This window comes from Ranitomeya variabilis, chromosome 1 (assembly GCF_051348905.1).
Source record: "Ranitomeya variabilis isolate aRanVar5 chromosome 1, aRanVar5.hap1, whole genome shotgun sequence".
Taxonomy (NCBI): domain Eukaryota; kingdom Metazoa; phylum Chordata; class Amphibia; order Anura; family Dendrobatidae; genus Ranitomeya; species Ranitomeya variabilis.
Window position 1 is genome coordinate 979,805,774 of NC_135232.1, and position 23,282 is coordinate 979,829,055.

Below are 23,282 nucleotides of genomic sequence, written 5' to 3' on the forward strand. Positions count from 1 at the left end.
AGATGGGCTACAGCAGCAGAAGACCACACCGGGTACCACTCCTTTCAGCTAAGAACAGGAAAGTGAGGCTACAATTTGTACAAGCTCATCGAAATTGGACAGTAGAAGATTGGAAAAACGTTGCTTGGTCTGATGAGTCTCGATTTCTGCTGCGACATTCGGATGGTAGGGTCAGAATTTGGCGTAAACAACATGAAAGCATGGATCCATCCTGCCTTGTATGGAGCATCTTTGGGATGTGCAGCCGACAAATCTGCGGCAACTGTGTGATGCCATCATGTCAATATGGACCAAAATCTCTGAGGAATGCTTCCAGCACCTTGTTGAATCTATGCCACGAAGAATTGAGGCAGTTCTGAAGGCAAAAGGGGGTCCAACCCGTTACTAGCATGGTGTACCTAATAAAGTGGCCGGTGAGTGTATACATATTTATTAAAAACATAGCCAGGATAAAACCATACAGAAGGAAGCATTGAAACTACATAGGCCGGAACAAAATAATCAGATGGGCAAGAATGGGACAAAGCTGTTATGTTCATTCAGTCCATGTGGAAAAGTGGTATTCAATCTATATATCCACCTTGTTTCCCTTTGAGCCAAGAGTCTCTTCCAATTCCCTCCACGAGGGCCAATAAATACCCTGTCGATACCTTTCACCCTCAACCCCATAGGGTCACAATTATGGAAGGTCTTGAAATGACGCGGTATTGGTTTAAGTTTGTTAAGGTCATCTTCCGTAGGAGCATTTTGTATATCCAAGACATGTTCCCGCACCCTGCGGCGAAGTTCACGTGACGTCATAGCCACATAAATGAGGCCACAGGGGCACGTGGCGTAGTACACGACTGCCTTAGTGGTACATGTGATTGTATGGGTAATTTTGAAAGTTATATCACGGGTGGAATTGGTGAACTCAGTAGAGTCACAGATGTTTTTGCAAGCCACACACTTCCCACAACGGGTGCACCCCAACTTTGGACCTCTAGAGTCAAAAATATATTTTTGCCTCAATCCTTTGTGATAGCTGTGGACTAGCTGATCTCTAAGGTTCTGTGACCTCCTAAAGGAGATAGATGGGGTCTTACCAATGAATTTGGAAATGGTATCATCAAGTTGAAGCATGTGCCTGTGTTTAGCAATAGCAGCCCTGATTTCACTACTCCTGGAATTATAATCCAAGACACATCGTACCTGCTCCTGTTGTGCCACGATCTTCTTATGCTGTAATAATTCAGTTCTCTGACTATGATATGCCCGTTGGTATGACCGACAAATAGTTCTTCTCCCATATCCTCTGTCCTTGAATCGTTTGTGAAGATCCGATGCCTGTTTTTCAAAAGAAAGATCATTTGAACAAATTCTTCTCGCCCGTAAGTACTGTCCGGTTGGAATGTTTCTAATTAGATGATAAGGATGTTGTGATGAAGCGTGCAGTAGTGAATTAACTGACGTACTCTTGCGGTAAAGATCAGTTTGCAAAAATCCATCCCTGTCGACAGAGATAGAGATGTCCAGGAATTCAATAAGGCTGGTACCACACTTATATGTGAGTTTAATATTCTTAGAGTTGTTGTTAAGGATAGTAAAAAAAGAATCCAAATCAGCCCGAGTACCCTGCCAGATCATGAGTACGTCATCAATATACCTCCACCAGGCGATGACCTGTGCACTTAACTGGTGTGGTGATGTTTGAAAAATGTCACGCTCCCAAAGGCCTAAAAAAAGGTTAGCATATGAGGGCGCACAAGATGCCCCCATAGCAGTACCCTGTACTTGGAGGAAGAAGGAGTCCCGGTATATGAAAAAATTGTGTGTCAAAATAAATCTCAAGGCCTTAATAAGAAAGGCACAAAGATGTTCATCAAAGCCGCCATTACTAAGGTAAAAATTGGCTGCCTCTAACCCATCGTCATGACGAATCGATGTATACAACGACTCCACGTCGCATGTTACAAGGATCATATCCGGTTCCAATTGAATCCCATCAAGCTTCCTTAAAGTATCGGTGGTATCCTTCAAGAAAGAAGGTAGGGTTTCCAACAGTGGTTTGAGGTAGAAATCAACCAATTTAGAAATCGGTTCAGAGATGTTGTTAGTACCCGAGACTATGGGCCTAACTGGAGGTGTTTTGGGATCCTTGTGGATTTTAGGAAGTAAATAAATACTCGCTATCGTTGGGTCTTCAATCCAAAGTCCCTCCATCTGCTTGGTTGTCAGGACACCATTGTCAACCGCCTCCTGTAAGAAACATCGAAGTTCATCTCTATACTTTAATAGAGGGTTATATGTTAATTTCTGATAAAAGGACGTATTTCTCAATTGTCTCATCATCTCCTTTTCATAGGCAGTAACTGACCACACCACTACATTACCCCCTTTGTCAGAGGGTTTAATAATAACCTCATGGAGGTTTCTCAATTCCTTAAGGGCATTTCTTTCTTCACTATTAAGGTTGTGACCTTTGATAGTTTCAGGGATCCTTTTCACCTCCTGCATAACTGAGCGCACAAACAAGTCAAGGACAGGTACCGTCTGGATTTGAGGAAATTTCTTGGATTTGGGAAGGAGATGCCTAGGAAAATAGCAACCGTCGGCTTCCGCCGCCAAGTCCTCTAGGATCTGGATTGTTTCCGCCTCTGCTTCTGTTGGAGATAAATGATCATGTGTATTATGAAAATACATTCTCTTAAAGAATAACCTTCGAGTGAAAAGTTGTAGGTCTTTGAGGACCAAAAACTGATCTAAAGCCGAAGATGGAGAGAAAGTGAGGCCCTTACTGAGTAGAGAAATTTGGGCACTAACAACATCTCTGAACCTATTTCTAAATTGGTTGATTTCTACCTCAAACCACTGGTGGAAACCCTACCTTCTTTCTTGAAGGATACCACCGATACTTTAAGGAAGCTTGATGGGATTCAATTGGAACCGGATATGATCCTTGTAACATGCGACGTGGAGTCGTTGTATACATCGATTCGTCATGACGATGAGTTAGAGGCAGCCAATTTTTACCTTAGTAATGGCGGCTTTGATGAACATCTTTGTGCCTTTCTTATTAAGGCCTTGAGATTTATTTTGACACACAATTTTTTCATATACCGGGACTCCTTCTTCCTCCAAGTACAGGGTACTGCTATGGGGGCGTCTTGTGCGCCCTCATATGCTAACCTTTTTTTAGGCCTTTGGGAGCGTGACAAACATCACCACACCAGTTAAGTGCACAGGTCATCACCTGGTAGAGGTATATTGATGACGTACTCATGATCTGGCAGGGTACTCGGGCTGATTTGGATTCTTTTTTTACTATCCTTAACAACAACTCTAAGAATATTAAACTCACATATAAGTGTGGTACCAGCCTTATTGAATTCCTGGACATCTCTATCTCTGTCGACAGGGATGGATTTTTGCAAACTGATCTTTACCGCAAGAGTACGTAAGTTAATTCACTACTGCACGCTTCATCACAACATCCTTATCATCTAATTAGAAACATTCCAACCGGACAGTACTTACGGGCGAGAAGCATTTGTTCAAATGATCTTTCTTTTGAAAAACAGGCATCAGATCTTCACAAACGATTCAAGGACAGAGGATATGGGAGAAGAACTATTTGTCGGTCATACCAACGGGCATATCGTAGTCAGAGAACTGAATTATTACAGCATAAGAAGATCGTGGCACAACAGGAGCAGGTACGATGTGTCCTGGATTATAATTCCAGGAGTAGTGAAATCAGGGCTGCTATTGCTAAACACTGGCACATGCTTTAACTTGATGATACCATTTCCAAATTCATTGGTAAGACCCCATCTATCTCCTTTAGGAGGTCACAGAACTTTAGAGATCAGCTAGTCCACAGCTATCACAAAGGTTCGAGGCAAAAATATATTTTTGACTCTAGAGGTCCAAAGTGGGGGTGCACCCGTTGTGGGAAGTGTGTGGCTTGCAAAAACATCTGTGACTCTACTGAGTTCACCAATTCCACCCAGTGATAGAACGTTCAAAATTACCCATACAATCACATGTACCACTAAGGCAGTCGTGTACTACGCCACGTGCCCCTGTGGCCTCATTTATGTGGGTATGATGTCGCGTGAACTTCGCCGCAGGGTGCGGGAACATGTCTTGGATATAGAAAATGCTCCCACGGAAGATGACCTTAACAAACTTAAACCAATACCGCGTCATTTCAAGACCTTCCATAATTGTGACCCTATGGGGTTGAGGGTGAAAGGTATCGACAGGGTATTTATTGGCCCTCGTGGAGGGAATTGGAAGAGACTCTTGGCTCAAAGGGAAACAAGGTGGATATATAGATTGAATACCACTTTTCCACATGGACTGAATGAACATAACAGCTTTGTCCCCTTCTTGCCCATCTGATTATTTTGTTCCGGCCTATGTAGTTTCAATGCTTCCTTCTGTATGGTTTTATCCTGGCTATGTTTTTAATAAATATGTATATATATTTTTTATGTGTGTTTTTATTTTTTCTATCTTTTGTTATAGGGGTTATTACCTTCGGTTGTATGTCCTTATGTTGCTTCAAGAGGTTGCTTTCATTAGTTCTTCTGAGTGGACTCCTGGTTCCTGATGTTATGTTGATCTTCGGATTCATCCTTAGCTGCTATACCATATGATGTCAAGAACATGTCTTTTATTACTCTGCACTGTTTGCACATCTACTATATTTGTCCTATGGGCATGTTTTATAACACGTTTGTTGTTATATGTATCACCTGTATTATTGCACTTTTTATCATCACCATCTGTTATGTGTTTATTTCTGTTTACACAGCATTATATTATATATCACCTTTTGATAGCATAGTGGTGTTTTTAATGTCCTTTAATGTTATTATGCATATGGTCTTAATTAATATAACGTTCCTTTTTAGGTGTTCATTCTCTATTATATATTTTTTACACCATTACCAATTTTTCTGTTTTTTCACAGGTGTTTATCCGCACCTATGTATACTTATATATACTCTTTATTTTTTATTTTCTCTAATTTTTGCTCTTTTTTCTTATACATTGGCAGTGCGGTCCTTGTTCTTGCTTTCTGGCTTTTTAGTTATAGCAGTGAGTTCCCTCCTAGTATGTGCCAGCACCGTAATTGTCATCATTGTTTATTTTGTAACAGTGCCATTAATTTATCTACTGTTGTTTGCTTCGGTTTTTTATCACTCTTATATATATGTATATATTTATATATTGTTACTTCCCTTTTCCCCTCGGTTTTTGTTTGCATTGCGTATTCTGCATTATAATTAGCAGTACGTGCTATTAATACATTTTCCTTTTTAGCACCGTTTTTTCACTAGTGTAGCAACCGTTGCTTTCTTATTATGCGCTTGTGCAGTGGGCTGCGTCTGTTACTTAGCAGCGCATGCCTGCGTTTTACCAGTTCCTGTTTTTTTTCATCTCCTTTTTTTATCCACTTCCTCTTACTTAGCAACGCACGCCTGCGCTTTACAGGTTTGAAGTCTTTTCATCCACTTCCTCTTTAGCGCTATACACGTAATCACGGTTGGTGCTTTACGATGCGCTTCTGCTGTTAATCTTGTATGTCACTTCCGGGGCTGCACACATGGTGTCTGGCGTCTCTTCTCCATCATGGTACGTTACCCTATTACTAGCGCTTCACTGCAGGTGGCTTAACTCTTCCTAGTTTTTGCTCCTCTGCCATTGGTCATGACCAGCATATAACCCCTATCTGGCCAGTACCCAACCACCCCTGGACGAAGCATTTCGGTGCGAAACGCGCGTCGGGTGTGGTGGGTCTCCGGGTTCTTCCTCCTGGTAATTATGCTAACATTTATGCAGTATTTGCAGTAGTTTTGTTAGGCTGTGTATCTTACTATCGTACCTTTGCATGGGGACATTGTCTGTTCCTTGGGTATAGACATATGTCATATTTGTTTACAACACATCACTTTGATGTATCTTATGCTATATTTGCATTTACCTTGTATCTCATGTATGGTTGTATGTTTATATTTATGTAACATCTTGCTGCATTTACTTATTATTACGGCCTTCTACTGCCTTATTTTTTGTTCACATTTTCATTGTTTTATATTTTTCAGTATGCATTAATAAAGGTGATATATGTTTTCATGTATTGGCTTTTGTGTGAAGGTTTTCCTTTTTTGGTATTTTGTTATCATTGTACCTTCATGGCCCTGTTAGGGTTATCATTTTGGAGTTTCTTTATATATATATATATATATATATATATATATATATATATATATATATATATATATATATATATTTCTCTTGTAACAAAGACAAATTGTCTTCATGTGATACTGAGTGTGTATGTATGTATATATATATATATATATATATATATATATATATATATATTTACTTACATAGACACATCAGCAACAATTTTGTATGTAAAATATACATTTCCATTTTTATAGGACAATTTCACCAGCTGATATCCAATGCTGCACATCGATGTCACCTCATGTCAGTCACATTGTGTTAAAGGGACTCTGTCACCTGAATTTGGAGTGAACAATTTTCAGCCATAGGGGCGGGGTTTTTGGGTGTTTGATTCACCCTTTCCTTACCCGCTGGCTGCATGCTGGATGAAATATTGGATTGAAGTTCATTCTCTGTCCTCCGTAGTACATGCATGCACAAGGCAATCTTGCCTTACGCTGGCGTGTACTATGGAGGACAGAGAATGAACTTCAATACAATATTGCAGCCAGCATGCAGCCAGCGGGTAAGGAAAAGGTGAATCAAACACCCGAAAACCCCGCCCCTATGGCTGAAAATTGTTCCCTCCAAATTCAGGTGACAGAGTCCCTTTAAGTTACGTCTTTGTAAGAAAAATGAGCCTTTGTGTTTATATCTGTTGGTGTGGAAACAAATCAAATATTTACTTTCATATTCATGTTGACTGATTTACTGCCTTACAGCGTTATAGACCAAACCATCCATAGGACATCCTACACGTCCTAGTTTTCTAAGAACCATAACGATTGACACATACTATAATGTCATAACTTTCAATTCATGGATTTGCTGTGTTCAGAGCTGCATTTTTGTTATGTAATTGTTTTCTTGTTTTTGTTTGTCAGTTCTAATACACAACACTGAACAAAAAGCATGAATAGAAAACTATTAAATGGCGCAGCTATTCTTAAATGTAGCAGTGGTCTGGATATGGAGAGAAAAAGGAGAGAAGTAGTTATTTACAAACAGAAATATTAAAGGGAACCTGTCACCCCCAAAATTGATCGTGAGGTAAGCTCACCGTCATCAGGGGCTTATCTACAGGATTCTGTAATGCTGTAGATAAGCCCCCGATGTTACCTGAAAGAGGAGAAAAAGACGTTAGATTATACTCACCCAGGGGCGGTCCCACTGCGGTCCGGTCCGATGGGTGTCTCAGGTCCGCACCGGTGCCTCCTATCTTCTTACGATGACATCCTCTTGTCTTCAGCCTGCGGCTCTGGCACAGGCGTACTGATTGCCCTGTTGAGAGCAGAGCAAAGTACTGCAGTGCGCAGGCACCGGGCCTCTCTGACCTTTCCGGCGCCTGCGCACTGCAGTACCTTGCTCTGCCCTCAACAGGGCAAAAGTACACCTGCGCCGGAGCCGCGGCGTGAAGACCAGAAGAGGACGTCATGGAATGAAGATGGGAGGCGCTGTACCGGACCTGAGACACCCATCGGACCGGACCGCCCCTGGGTGAGTATAATCTAATGTCTTTTTCTCCTCTTTCAGGTAACATCGGTGGCTTATCTACAGCATTACAGAATGCTGTAGATAAGCCCCTGACGACGGTGAGCTTACCTCACCATCGATTTTGGGGGTGACAGGTTCCCTTTAAAGTATCATGTCATCATAATGATTTGTTCTTTTTAACTCCTTAACGACAAGAGGTATTTCACTTCTGTTTTTGCGTTTACTTTTTTTGCTCCCCTTCTTCCCAGGGGTTTGGGTGAGGGTTTATTTTTTTCACGCTGAGCTGACGTTTTTATTGATACCATTATGGGATAGATACAATGTTTTGATCTCCCATTACTGCATTTTATTGCACTGTTGCAATGACCAAAAAAAATGTAATTCTGGCATTTTGATTTTCTTTCTCATTACGCTGTTTACCAATTGGATTAATAATGTTTATATCTTGGTGGATTGTGTGTTTCTGAACTCGGCAATGCCAAAAATGTGTATTTTTTTTATTATTATCGTTTTATTTTAAATGGGGCAAAAGAGGGGTGATTTGACGTTTTATATATTTTTATTTTTTAACTTTTTTTTTACATTTTTCTTTACTTTTTATTTGCTTCAATAGTCTCCATGGGAGACTAGAAGCTGTGATTATCTGATTGCTTGTGTTACACATAGCAGGGCTGCAGTGTAACAAAAATTCTCATCTGCTATGAGCGCCGGAGTGGCGGAGCTAAGACACTCATCCAATTTGTACAAGTTAAATGCCACTGTCAGAGATTGACAGTGACATTTAACTAGTTAACAGCAGCAGGTGGATCGCAATTCCATCCACGGCTGTTAGGGGCACATGACAGCTGATCAGATCAGCTGTCGTGCCAGAAAATGTTCTTGATCTGCACAAAAGAGGAGGGCCGACCTATGACGGATATACACGTCATAGTCAGCTAAGGGGTTAAGTTAGTGGTCTAGTGAGAAGTCCATTTTTTGGGTTACAAAAGTGCCCAGGTCTTATACTTTTTATTATTTACCAATTGTCATGTATTTATACATTCGTGTTTATTTTATAAATGTATGTTTGATCACTGTTGCCAGGAGTACAGTGTCATTGAGATTATGGGAACATTTTATGTCATGGTGTTTACTGCTACTGAGAAAGTGTTTTTCTGACCTTTTTTTTGGGAAATTGGTTGAGGAAAATTTCAATAAAAAATAATTGTATGCTGTATAGGTAAAGTTAGAGTGAAATCTAAAGTTCAATAATTCAGTTTTTTTACCTGAAGTGTATTTTCCAAATATCTTCACATTTCTCTAGTTTCTGAGTGATTATAACAGGCCAGTAGTCTATAATAGACCACTGTAAATAATAATAATAATTAAAAAACAAAAGTCATCTCAGTAAATTAGAATAATTAAAAAAAACACCTGCAAAGACTTCTAAGCATTTAAAAAGGTCCCTTAGTCTGTTTCAGTAGGCTCCACAATCATGGAGAAGACTGCTGACTTGACAGATGTTCAGAAGGCAGTCATTGACACACTCCACAAGAAGGGTAAGTTACAAAAGGTCATTGCTAAAGATTAGTGATGAGCGAAAATACTTGTTACTCGAGATTTCCCGAGCATGCTCGGGTGTCCTCCGAGTATTTGTAAGTGCTCAGAGGTTTACTTTTCATCGCCACAGCTGAATGATTTACAGCTATTAGCCAGCATAAGTAACGTATTTTTCGGACTATAAGACGCACCAGACTATAAGGCGCACCCAGGTTTTAGAGGTGGAAAATAGGGAAAAAAATATTTGAAGCAAAAAAATGTGGTAAAATATTTAATAACATACTATTATATGTGGTGTTATTATATATAATAGTATGTTATTATGTTGGAAGCTGCGGGACCAGTGTGGTGTCTGTGAAGTACTATATGAAGATGCTGGAGGGTGAGTATAAGAATGGGGGCACAGGGCTTATATTGAAAGCACCACTCCAGCACTGCAAAATAACACTGGAGTGCTGCTTTAAAATCCCATGGGAGAACTATAACTCCCAGCATGTCCTGCAGATCCTATGACATGCTGGGAGTTATAGTTCACTAACGGAGTGGCAGAGTGCTTTATTGTGTTTTGGAAAGACTAACCTCTTAATTGTGGCAGCCAGCCTGTAGTAAGGTAAATGCATCCCATGACTGCACACAGAGCCCTCCCTCTTGTTGCCTTTCCACAGCACAGGTAATGGAAGCCAGCAGATTCTAGTTTTGGAGTCTGAAGGACCTGTGATGATGTCAAGAAGAGGGAGGGCTCTGTGCTGCCATGTGATGCTCCAGCCCGCCCACTTCTGACATCATCACAGGTCCTCCTTGTGCACACTGCACAGAACTCAGCTCCAGCCCAGGAAGGTACCAGCGATCTCCTCTCCCTCGGACCCTGCTGCTGCTGCCTCCTCCTCCCCCGGACACACAGATCTCCCCAGCTGCTGCAGGAATCAGCGCTGAGGAAACCATGTGTGTCCCTGCTTAAGTGCAGTATTCATTTGCTGCTCCTGGCTCACTGCTCAGCTGATAGGTGGGCGGGGATTAGCTAATGAATATTCACTGCACTTAATCATCAGGACCATGTGGTTTCCCTAGCGCTGATTCCCTGGCAGTGGGGACATTTTTCAGCCTCCTGAAGTGGGATAACAGTGCGATCCCACTCGCTGCTGCCTCCCTCCCCACATGCTACATCCCTACCATAAGATGCACCCACACTTTCCTCCCAAATTTGGAGGAAAAAAAGTGCATCTTATGGTCAGAAAAATACGGTATATGTGGGGGTTGCCTGGATGCTAGGGAATCCCCAAATGTAATCAAGCTGGCTAACAGATGTAAATCATTCAGCTGCTGCAAGGAAAACTAAATCTCCGAGCACTTACAAATATTCGGAGGACACCCCAGCATGCTCGGGAAATCTCGAATAATGAGTATATTCGCTCATCACTACTAAAGATGTTTGCTATTCACAGAGTGCTGTATCCAAGCATATTAATGGAAAGTTGAGTGGAAGGAAAAAGCATGGTAGAAAAAAGGGGAACAAGCAACCAGGATAACCGCAACCTTGAAAGGATTGTTATAATAAGGCTATTCAAAAATTTGGGGGAGATTCACAAAGAGTGGACTGCTGCTGGGGTCATTGCTTCAAGAGCCACCACACACAGACGTATCCAGGACATGGGTTACAAGTGTCAAGCCACTAATGACCAATAGCACTTCATGCTTCCCTCTTCTGACAAGCTTTCTGGAAATGGAAAATTTAAACTCCAGCAGGACTTGGCACATGTCCACAATACCAAAAGTACCAGTAACTGGTTTAAAAACAACAGTATCCCTATGCTTCATTGGCCAGCAAACTCACCTGACCTTAACCCCATAGAGAATCTATGGGGTATTGTCAAGAGGAAGATAAGAGACATCAGACCAAACAATGCAGACGAAATGAAGGCTGCTATCAAAGCAACCTGGGCTTCCATAGCACCTCAGCAGTGGCACAGGCTGATCATCTCCATGCCACGCTGCATTGATGCAGTAATTGATGCAAAAGGAGCCCCAACCAAGTATTGAGTTCATTTACTGAACATACATTTCAGTAGGCCAACATTTTGGATTTTAAAATCATTTTACAAGCTGACAATTTTGCTGACGTTTTGACAAAATGTTGTTTTAGCATCCGTTTCTGAGAAGGGAATTGAAGCATGACAACTAGGGATGGGAGAACCCAAACTGTAAAGTTCTAGACCTTTACAGAACACATGGAAACCCGTGTTACAGTTTGGGTCCAGTTCGGGTCCAGGGCCGTTAATAATAAACATTATAATTATACTTACCTGTCCAGCTACGTGTCCTCCTGTCCCACTGTCTCCTGACTTCCGGGGCCGCTCATTAACTTCCAGCGGTATTCACTGCACTCAGCAGTCTCGGCTTTTTCTGGCAGTGTTCGTGCGGTGAAGTTAATGAGCGGCCCTAAAAGTAGATGCGGCCGGGAGACAGCGAGATGGGAGGACACGTCGCTGGACCGGTTAGTATAATTATAATGTTTATTATTAATTTTATGTTTTGTTTTACAGCCCCCCCCCCCCCGCCCCATTCCATATCTGTAAAGTCCAAGCTCAGGGTTTGGATGCAAGTTCGCGTCATCTCCGGCCTCGAGCTCGAATTTTACAAAAAAACTCGGGTGAACCGCCGATCCCGGTCATCGGGGGGGCTCGCCCATCACTAATGACAACCAATATGTATGTTATTCCTTTGTATGTAAATAGCAAACTTTATGAATTGTTCTTGTGATTTACTCATATAAGAATGGATCCCCCATAGATCAACTGTCATGTCCTTATAATCTTATGCGCAATAAATATTTATTTGCTGTTATTACCTATATAATTTAATTGCTCATACCATACATAAATGCTTGCGGTTTTCATTCTTCATCAAATATTAATTAGAAAGCAAATTAATATCAGAATAGCTAATAACAAATGCCATGTTTTTTTGCTTTACAAAATGAAGAGAGTTAAAATAAAAATAGCATAACGTGTACACTCATTTCTGCCATGGTGCCAAGTGCTTTCAATCCTTACATAAGTATTTAGAGTTAACGTCATTGTCCTCACATTGTGAATAGTTTTGATTTTGCTAATAATAATAGCAATAATAATAATAATACTAACAATACTAAGAATAATGAATATATTTTATGCCCTAGCGTGAAGGGTTTATAGTTTCTGCTTGGCAGGCACTAACCCTTGCAGGATAATAAGCGTTCAGTTAATCTTCCATAGTCTCTGAAGCTGGAATTTATTAAGACTTGGTTAATGAGCATCTTATAATTTGCACCTTTACTCTGGAGGACTAAAAGCTAATTTATTCTTTCTTTACAGTGATATATGTTTTTTTTTTATTTACCTCAACTATCTTTGTAACCAGCCCCTCTTTAACTTTGGAATAGCAAATACTCTTGTTTTCTTCGGCCTTTCTTTGCTATAACATATCTGTATGTTATTGCATTAATTGGTGCATCATTACCCACAAATTAGCATATGTTCTTAATGATGAGAGGTCATATACTGTATCAGTGGACTGACCTGCATTTCCTTTTTCTCCATCCTTTTCACGCTGACATTATGGAAAGACCCCTAATAACATCATTGACGTGACTTAATTACTTTGTTACTGCCTGCTCTTGAATACAATCATTTGGAGTACTCCTCCCTGTCAGTTTCCATGGGCTTCTAAATGGTGATGCAAACTGTATGCTGCCCAGCTTACACTTACTGTACATCACAGATCTTCTCCTAATGACCTAATTTGTGGAATCATCCATGAAAACTTAGGCAATCAATCTATTCTAGCATTTCTGTAAATGGGACTGAAATATTTAAGTTATCTTCGTGACAGTAAGTTTTGCTGATAATCTCAGAATATGTATCACTGGATTTGTATCTACTAGTTTACAACCTTTTCCGGTTGCATATTTATACAGTAGACTGATACTAGACATTTCAAGCCAACTGCCCTCTGGCACACTTTCTGCTTTTATACCACATTAACCAATTAAATCAGATATTGATACATTCTCAATGTGATCCCAACTTCAGATATCATGTCTCTGAATATTTCATTTACAGTTTAAATGTCTGGTTGAAATGTAACCAGGCTTAGGGCCAGCTCATGCTATATATATATTATTATGCTATATATATGCTATATATATTAAAGCAATATATTTATGCTGCCTATAGGGACTGTGACTCTGATTTCCACCTATAGAAGTTGCTATTTGGAGGAAATGAAGCTGTTAGCAGACGAAAAAGCTGAGCAAGCTAAAAACTGCTGGAAATTAAAGTCAGCTTAGGCTACAGGACGTCAAGAACACTTTTCAGGATATATGTCAATGTGATTAAAAACTATATGTATGCTAAAAGAATTGTCCATCGCATTACTCTTAACTTGTATATCTTGGTATACCATGTTCACTTTTTCTTCTGGTTATTACAAAAAAAGTAAATATCCACATTCCTTCATAGTGCCAGCCAATTATGTAACAGTAATGAATTATGTGGCATATCTTCTGTGGCCCTCATTAGCATTGTCCCCACGGTGATATATTTATATATATATATATATATATATATATTATATTTTTTTACTTTTGTTCTATTATTCCTTTGTTCCAAGAGCAATAACTTATTTTTTTTCTGTTGACGTTGCTGTATGAGAATTACCGTATATACTCGAGGATAAGCCAAGATTTTCAGCCCCAAAAAATGGGCTGAAATTGCCCCCCTCGGCTTATACTTGAGTCATGGAAGGCGGGAGGGTCGGTGGGTGAGGGGGAGCGACGTCTGTCAAATACTCACCTGCTCCCAGCGCTCTTGACGCGGTCTGTTATGACCCCAATGGCGAGGGTCTCAGAGGAACAAGTAAGTCTGCGAAGTACAAAAATCCAGCTCATAGGGCAGTGGTAACTGGGTTGACCATATATCTACTCCTAACGCCAACACTAGAAGTAGCCGGGGAACATGCCTACGTTGGTCGCTAGATGTCTCGCGCCAGCCGGAGGACTAACTACCCCTAGAAGAGGAAAACAAAGACCTCTCTTGCCTCCAGATAATAGACCCCAAAAGTTGGATACAAGCCCCCCACAAACAATAATGGTGAGGTAAGAGGAAATGACAAACACAGAGATGAACTAGGTTTAGCAAAGAGAGGCCCACTTACTAATAGCAGAATGTAGTAAGATAACTTATATGGTCAACAAAAACCCTATCAAAATTCCACACTGGAAATTCAAGAACCCCCGAACCATCTAACGGCCCGGGGGGAGAACTCCAGCCTCCCTAGAGCTTCCAGCAAGGTTAGGATACAGATTATGTACAAGCTGGACAAAAATGCAAACAAAAACAAATAGCAAAAAGCAAGAAAGCAGACTTAGCTTAATCTAGCAGGAACCAGGATCAGTAGACAAGAGCACAGCAGATTAGCTCTGATAACAACGTTGCCAGGCATTGAACTGAAGGTCCAGGGAGCTTATATAGCAACACCCCTGAACTAACGGCCCAGGTGAGCATACAAGGGATGACTGACATACCCAGAGTCAAATCACTAGTAACCACTAGAGGGAGCCAAAAAGCAAATTCACAACAGCGGTCCCCGCATGTCCCACGGTCTTCGGGCACGGCAGCTTCTTCCCCTGTTCAGCTGTCACTGGTACCGCTCATTAAAGTTATGAATATGGACTCCACTCCCAAAGGAGTAACTGCATGGAGCATTATATGGGGCATCTATGGGGCCATAAAGAACTGAATGGAAAATTATATGGGGCATCTTATGGGGCCATATTGAACTGTATGGAGCATTATATGGGGCCTATTTTGTATGGAGCATCTTATGGGGCCATAATGAACAGTATGGAACATTATATTGGGTTCTTGATTCAATATGGATATTCAAAAACACTTAACCTACGGATGTCTCAATTAATTTTACTTTTATTAGTATCTATTTTGATTTTTGACATTTACCGGTAGCTGCTGCATTTTCCACCCTAGGCTTATACTCGAGTCAATAAGTTTTCCCAGGTTTTTGTTGCAAAATTAGGGGGTCGGCTTATACTCGGGTCGGCTTATAATCAAGCATATACGGTATTTTCTGTAAAAAGCGTTGTATGTTTTTAAGTGCACCATTTAATTTACTATATAACATAATGAAACATAAAAAAGAAAATTATTTTTGGTTTAGAGCAGAAAACAAGCTTCAGCAATGTTTTTCCTTGTATTCTTCTAATGATCAAGCCATGTGCAGGGTGTGCTGTAGTTTTTATTGGCAACATTATAGCGTTTTGGATGCTCATTTTTTTAGATTTCTTTTGGAAAGCAAGTTAATAATAAACAGCAATTCTGCTGTTTTCAACCTTTTCCCAACATGCGCCATATGTAGATGGTACATAGCGTGATCCCAAATGTTACTTAAATGTTCCCAACAAAAGCTTCATCTCAGTCCACAAAAAAAGCAAGTCCCCACTCAGGTCCGCCATCTGTCAATGGAAATATAGGGGGCTTCCATGTTACTGGTAGTACAAAGGCTCTGTAAAAATGCTATAGCTCCTCTCCCCCCAAAAGAAATTCAGCAAATCTTGTGTTCCCCAATCCACATGCCCCCTCCATTCTGAGCCCCATAGTCTGTCTAAACCACATTTATCATCCACATGTTTGGCATTTCTAGCACTTAGGAACTCTGCATATGAAGTTTGCAAACTATTCTAGCAAAGTCTACACTCCAGGAGGCAAATAGCGCTCCGTCCCTTCCCAGTCTCGCTATGTGACTAAGCAGTACTGTACAGCCACATGTGGAGTATTTCTACATTCAGCAGAAATTGTGGGACAAATTTTGTAGCCATTTTTACACATTTCCCAGTGTGAAAATGTAAATCTGAGGCTAAAACAAAATGTTAGTGGCAAAAATGTAATTATTTTTTCTTTATTACCCAATGTTATAAAATTCTGTGGCACACATGTGGTGTCAATATGATCACTGCACCCATAGATGAATTAATTGAGAGGTGTAGTTTGTAAAGTGAAGTCACTTATGGGGGGTTCTGCTGTTCTGGCACCTCAGGGGCTTCACCAATGTGACATGGCACCCTCAAACCAGTCCAGTTTGGTTCATCCTCCCTTCTGAGCTTTCCACTGTGCTTCAAAAGTAGTTTTTGATCACATATGGGGTATTAGTGTACTCAGGAAAAATTGCACAACAAAATAAATTCATTGAGGGGTTTAGTTTCCAAAATTGAGTTACTTGTGGGGGGGTCCATTGTTTAGGCACATCAGGGGCTCTCCAAATGCAAAATGACACCTGCAGAACATTTAATCAAAATCTGTTTTCCAAAACATCACTTCATCGTATCTGAGCCTTCACATGCGCCCAATACATTTTTGGGTCCATTTTCTCATATTACCCTTGTTAAATAAGAAAATTGGGGCTAGAAGAACATTTTTGTGGGGAAATGTAATTTTTTATTTTTAGGGCTCAACGCTATAAACTTCTATGAAGCACCTGTGGGTTCAAGGTGCTCCCCATAGATCCAGATATGTTCCTTGAGTGACCTAGTTTCCAAAATGGTGTCAATTGTGAGTGGTTTCCACTGTTTAGGCACATCAGGGGCTCTCCAAATGTGACATGGTGTCCTCTAATTATGTAAACAATGGAAATCAGGAGGGGACAAACCACCACCACAGAGTATAATCCATAAAATCAAAATTAAATTTCAAGCAAATAGCATAAAGATGTAATCTGTATATATAATTGTCTAAGGGGTACTTCCATCTTTCTGTCGGCAACTTCCGTCACGGATATTCATTCGCTGATTGGTCTCGCCAGCTGCCTGTCATGGCTGCCACGACCAATCAGCGACGAGCACAGTCCGATTAGTCCCTCCCTACTCCCCTGCAGTCACTGCCCGGCGCCCGCTCCATACTCCCCCGCAGTCACGGCTCACACAGGGCTAATACCCGCGGTAACGGACCGCGTTATGCCGCGGGTAACTCACTCCGTTACCGCCGCTATTAACCCTGTGTGACCAAGTTTTTACTATTGAGGCTGCCTATGCAATAGTAAAAACAAAATAATTTAAAAAAATAGCCTTTCCGACGCTCCAGTGACCGGTCCATGCAAGCGGCAGGTTCCGGTGCTAAGGTTGGTGTGCGACAAGTACCTGCCATGACGTCACGGTCATGCGACCGCGATGTCATCACAGGCCCTGTGCGCCTGCGTGAGAAGGACCTGCCATGACGTCACAGTCATGTGACCGCGACATCATCGCAGGCCCTGTGCGCCTGCGTGAGAAGGACCTGCCGTGACGTCGCGGTCACATGACTGTCATCACACCCTCGGACCGGAAGCTGCTGCCTGAACCGAACACAGGCGACAGAACTACAAGGGGCCCCTCGGAAGGTGAGTATATGTTTATTATTAATTTTTCAACCTGTGACATATGTGGCTGGGCAATATACTTTGTGACTGGGCAATATACTGCGTGGCTCTGTGCTATATACTACATGGCTCTGTGCTGTATACTATGTCACTGGGCAATATACTACGTGGCTCTGTGCTGTATACTACGTCACTGGGCAATATACTACGTGGCTCTGTGCTGTATACTACGTCACTGGGCAATATACTACGTGGCTCTGTGCTGTATACTACGTCACTGGGCAATATACTACGTGGCTCTGTGCTGTATACTACGTCACTGGGCAATATACTACTTGGCTGGGCAATATACTACGTCACTGGGCAATATACTACGTAACTTGGCAATATACTACGTGGCTCTGTGCTGTATACTACGTAACTGGGCAATATACTACGTGGCTCTGTGCTGTATACTACGTCGCTGTGCAATATACTATGTGGCTCTGTGCTGTATACTATGTAACTGGCCAGTATACTATGTGGCTCTGTGCTGTATACTACGTAACTGGGCAATATACTATGTCACTGGGCAATATACTATGTAACTGAACAATATACTATGTGGCTGTGCAATATACTGCGTAACTGGGCAATATACTACGTCACTGGGCAATATACTACGTAACTGGGCAAGATACTACATCACTGGGCAAGATACTACATCACTTGGCAATATACTACGTCACTAGGCAATATACTACGTGGACATGCATATTCTAGAATACCCGATGCGTTAGAATAGGGCCACCATCTAGTAGACTATAAAAGGCTGCTGAGCACTATATTAAAGGGACACATTTACCATATAAGGTGCACAGTGCACATAATGCTGACCAAAAGTAAGTGTGCCTAAATAAATGAGGTCAACACTAGACCATTGGATTAAGAATAACTACAATATATGAACATAGACGCCACTATGAAATCCTTAAGTTGTTCAATCAATGTCTTACACCTCCCATCTTCATAGAAACTTATTATCAACAAGTGTCATCTTCTCTCTCAGGAATGGGAAAATCTGTCTCCAGTGAAGACGAATTTTACGGCTTTAAGCCTTGACTTGAGATTGAAATATCAGTTAAAGAGGAGAAAAAAATAGATTTCTACATTACATTCTAGGTTACAAGCTCTATAGAAAAAAGCTTACAAAAACTGTTCCTTAGAGAGTTTCCACCACTGACAAACTGGAAAGCTGTCCAATAACCAAGGCAACAGGTAGTAAACTATAAAGATAAAACTCCCTCCGTTCTGGAGACTGGAGATTATATTTAATAAGTGGTAACTTGCAAACTTCCTTATTATTACAAATACTTTTCTTCAAGTTTACCATTTAAGAAGATGATACAACCTCTATAAGGAGAAAACAAGCTGCATCTATTGGTCCAGACTCCAGACTGCTCTATGAATATTAAGATTACAGTGTGATTGGTTGATTGGGTTGATAAGGAGGATGAAACCTTTTGTTGACTGCTAGAAAAGGAATCTATAAATATAAATATTAGATTTGTATAATATCTTTTAATTCAAGCTCGGAAAAAATTTCACCATTTAAACATTAATTTTCATTTTTTTTTAGTATACTTCTGCGTTGACTTTCGATGCTGTCCAAGTGATGACTGAGGCCTTCCGTAACTTACGGAAACAGAGAATTGAACTCTCTAGGAGAGGAAATGCTGGTGACTGTTTAGCAAATCCTGCTGTTCCGTGGGGCCATGGAGTTGAAATAGAGAGAGCACTCAAACAGGTATGGAATCCATGGTTGCTTCCATATTTATATTAGAAGGGTTGTCTGAGATTTATATATTGATCAGCCATTAATAAGACATAGATGTGGGTCCAACACCCAGCAGCCTTACTAATCAGCTTATATCTGCTCTTGCAGCAGTCAGGTGTAAGAAATGTATGAGCAAAGCACAATGGCTTCTTATATTGTCTAGTGTCTACTGCCTAGTGTGGCATTTTATCTTGTAATTTATACTATTTTGTCTCCTCAATTGTGTTCACTAGGTCCAAGTGGATGGTTTGACTGGAAATATAAAATTTGACCAAAATGGTAAAAGAGTAAATTATACAATAAACATTATGGAACTTAAGAGCAATGGACCACGTAAGGTAAAATAGCCAAAATGGACTATAACAATTTTTAAGTTTTCTTGATTTTCTATACTTATTTAGCTTAGCTCTGAGCTTCTGAATTTAATTATTTGATTATACATTTTCTAAATTTTAAAATGATAATGATGTTAGAACCTATCTCTGAAACACTTTATAAATGTTTTCAAAGGCTCACTTGGTAAGTAAATAGATGCCATTATTTTTTTTTAGCTAATACCATTTTTGCTTCTCCTTCCGTATCCATTATACTACAATAGATGTTTCACTTATGAGTCTGTCCACTTTACCTGCAGTTTATTATTTTAATCTGGCAGATTGGCTACTGGAGCGAACTTGACAAAATGGTTGTAACTGTTACTGACGTCTTATCTGCAAATGACTCCATGGGTCTGGAAAATAAAACTGTTATTGTCACGACTATTTTGGTAAGATATATTGGTCTAGCTAAATACTCTGTATTAGAATGTAGAATCACTATACTCAAAATCTGAAAAAAAGTGATAAATTATTTGTGTGCTGCGGTCCAAATGAAGTAAGTGATCATTTAAAAATGATAACAGGTTATCTTCAAATATAATAAAGTCCCATAGTAGAATACTTTGGAATACTATGGAATGGTAATGGTTGGCCAATCACATAAAATTCAGTTTGAAACAGTTTTACTTTAGTTGCAGTTCCACTTACTCAAGAGGGATGCTTGTGGTTGATAATGGTCAGGCAGGGTTGTGGTCCAAATTGGTTCCTTGAAATCCAAACTGTTGTAAGGAAATCTGGAGATGTTCACTCCAGGTAGCAACACACTCTGTCTTGTAGAGCAGCTGAAAAGCTTTGGACACAGACTAGGCTCGGAATCCATTGTCTGTGTCCCAAGCTATCAGCTGGAGCACAGCTACCTATCGTAGTCATCCGTGTATTTCCTTAGAACAGTTTGGATTGCAAAGAACCAATTTGGACTACAACCCTGAAACGTCACTGCCTGACCGTTAGCAGCCACAAGAATAACTCCTTAGTAAGTGGAACTGCAACTAAACTATACCAAAGTCAATTCTGTGTGATTGGACAACCATTACCATTCCATAGTATCAGGAAACCTAATACTACCTAAACATACTTTAGGTTTGCTTATTATATTTAGGGGGAAACCTGTTAGCATTTTTGTCCTCTTTGTCTGATCGGAAAGTTCATTTGGACCCCAGCACATGAATAATTTATCATTTTATGTTTTGTAGAAGCAGCTTTCAGGTGTCTGTTTTATCCGAGCAGCGAGTATAACTTTCGTGGCAGCTCCAGTGTATTTCAAGTATAGAATCACTATACTATTTTTTTTACTTTTTGATATGATTTTTAGACATTATTTAAAACATGGAAAATGTAATATTCTTCTAGCAGCTTGTTTCAAAACATATATAGAGCATGCCAATCTTCAGCACATCTATAATTCCATCTAGTCTTATTGTACCAGATAATAACCCTATATTCCAAATTGCATCATTATGTTGCAGTCCAGTTCTATGTAGCAGTCAGACAGCCTATGGTTACATAATCTGTTCTCTGTAGTCCTCAAGGACTAGAATGATTACCTGAATAGGAATGTCATCTATCTCCCTCTTACCTTTTTCCCCTAGCACCTCAAAGCTGAGCACATTATAGATCACATTTGCCCAAGTAGATATTTTTAGGCATATGGTATCAATATCCCGCACAAGAGTACAAGTAATTTATCCTCATGGGGATAAAAGAGCTTTCAAAGTATATAAGCAATTTTTCTGGGATATTATACCTTACAAGTCAATGGCCAGCCACAAGCACAGGTTGGTATACAATATACTTATATATTATTGAAGCAGCTCTATAAAACTAGTTTGAGCACTTCTTCATAAAACATATGTTAAACGTTACAATTCTGTTGGGGAGAGTTATCACAGAGTGGTGTTAGTTTAGAGTTCCTACTCTTGAAACTGATATAATTATATTTTTCATCCTAAAAATATCCTTTTGTCTGCACACAGATTCAATTATTTTTAATCTACAGTAGGATTAACACAGTGCTGAACATATGCGCAGTTTATCTGTCTAGTAATACAATATTGTACAATACTGTAAATGGCAAACACGTCTTCAGAGAAAATGATGGTCTTCCCAGAATGATTCAGAATATCATCGAACTTGTTAATTAAAAAATTAAACATTGGCAGTGATATTTAGGTAGTAACGCAAACTAAATATGTTTTTGTATCATGGGTAGTGTTGAGCATTCCGATACCGCAAGTATCGGGTATCGGCCGATACTTGCGGGTATCGGAATTCCGATACCGAGATCCGATACTTTTGTGGTATCGGGTATCGGTATCGAAACAACATTAATGTAAAAATGTGTAAAAGAGAGAATTAAAATAAAAAATATTGCTATACTCACCTCTCCGACGCAGCCTGCACCTTACCGAGGGAAGCGGCAGCGTTCTTTGTTTAAAATTCGCGCTTTTCTTTCCTTTACGTGAAGTCCCGGCTTGTGATTGGTTGCGTCGCAGTCACATGGGCGACGCAACCAATCACAAGCCGTGACGTCACGGGAGGCTGGACACGCGCACATTTTAAAATGAGCGCTTGTCCAGCCTCCCGTGACGTCCCGGCTTGTGATTGGTTGCATCGCGGTCAACCAATCACAAGCCGGGAGGCTGGACACGCGCGCATTTTAAAATGAGCGCTTGTCCAGCCTCCCGTGACGTCCCGGCTTGTGATTGGTTGCATCGCGGTCAACCAATCACAAGCCGGGAGGCTGGACACGCGCGCATTTTAAAATGAGCGCTTGTCCAGCCTCCCGTGACGTCCCGGCTTGTGATTGGTTGCATCGCGGTCAACCAATCACAAGCCGGGAGGCTGGACACGCGCGCATTTTAAAATGAGCGCTTGTCCAGCCTCCCGGCTTGTGATTGGTTGACCGCGATGCAACCAATCACAAGCCGGGACGTCACGGGAGGCTGGACAAGCGCTCATTTTAAAATGCACGCGTGTCCAGCCTCCCGGCTTGTGATTGGTTGACCGCGATGCAACCAATCACAAGCCGGGACGTCACGGGAGGCTGGACAAGCGCTCATTTTAAAATGCGCGCGTGTCCAGCCTCCCGGCTTGTGATTGGTTGACCGCGATGCAACCAATCACAAGCCGGGACGTCACGGGAGGCTGGACAAGCGCTCATTTTAAAATGCGCGCGTGTCCAGCCTCCCGGCTTGTGATTGGTTGACCGCGATGCAACCAATCACAAGCCGGGACGTCACGGGAGGCTGGAAAAGCGCTCATTTTAAAATGCGCGCGTGTCCAGCCTCCCGTGACGTCACGGCTTGTGATTGGTTGCGTCGCCCATGTGACTGCGACGCAACCAATCACAAAGCCGGGACGTAATTTTAAAATCCTTAAGGGCCTGAAATTACGTCACGGCTTGCTGTGATTGGTTACGTCGCCCATGTGAC

At 41.0% G+C, this 23,282-nt stretch overlaps 1 protein-coding gene across 5 annotated transcripts in view; it reads left to right on the forward strand.

Annotated features, from left to right (window-relative positions):
* GRIA2 (glutamate ionotropic receptor AMPA type subunit 2) overlaps positions 1-23,282 on the forward strand; it is a 351,551-nt gene that overhangs the window by 251,132 nt on the left and 77,137 nt on the right. For all 5 annotated transcript variants that reach the window (XR_013219998.1, XR_013219999.1, XM_077279404.1 and 2 more), the window contains exons 7-9: positions 19,277-19,444; positions 19,708-19,812; positions 20,130-20,240. Coding sequence is in view for 3 of the 5 variants with exons in the window: in XM_077279404.1 (XP_077135519.1) it covers positions 19,277-19,444; positions 19,708-19,812; positions 20,130-20,240 (384 nt within the window). In the remaining 2 variants the exon portion in view is untranslated. The remainder of the gene's footprint in view (positions 1-19,276; positions 19,445-19,707; positions 19,813-20,129; positions 20,241-23,282) is intronic.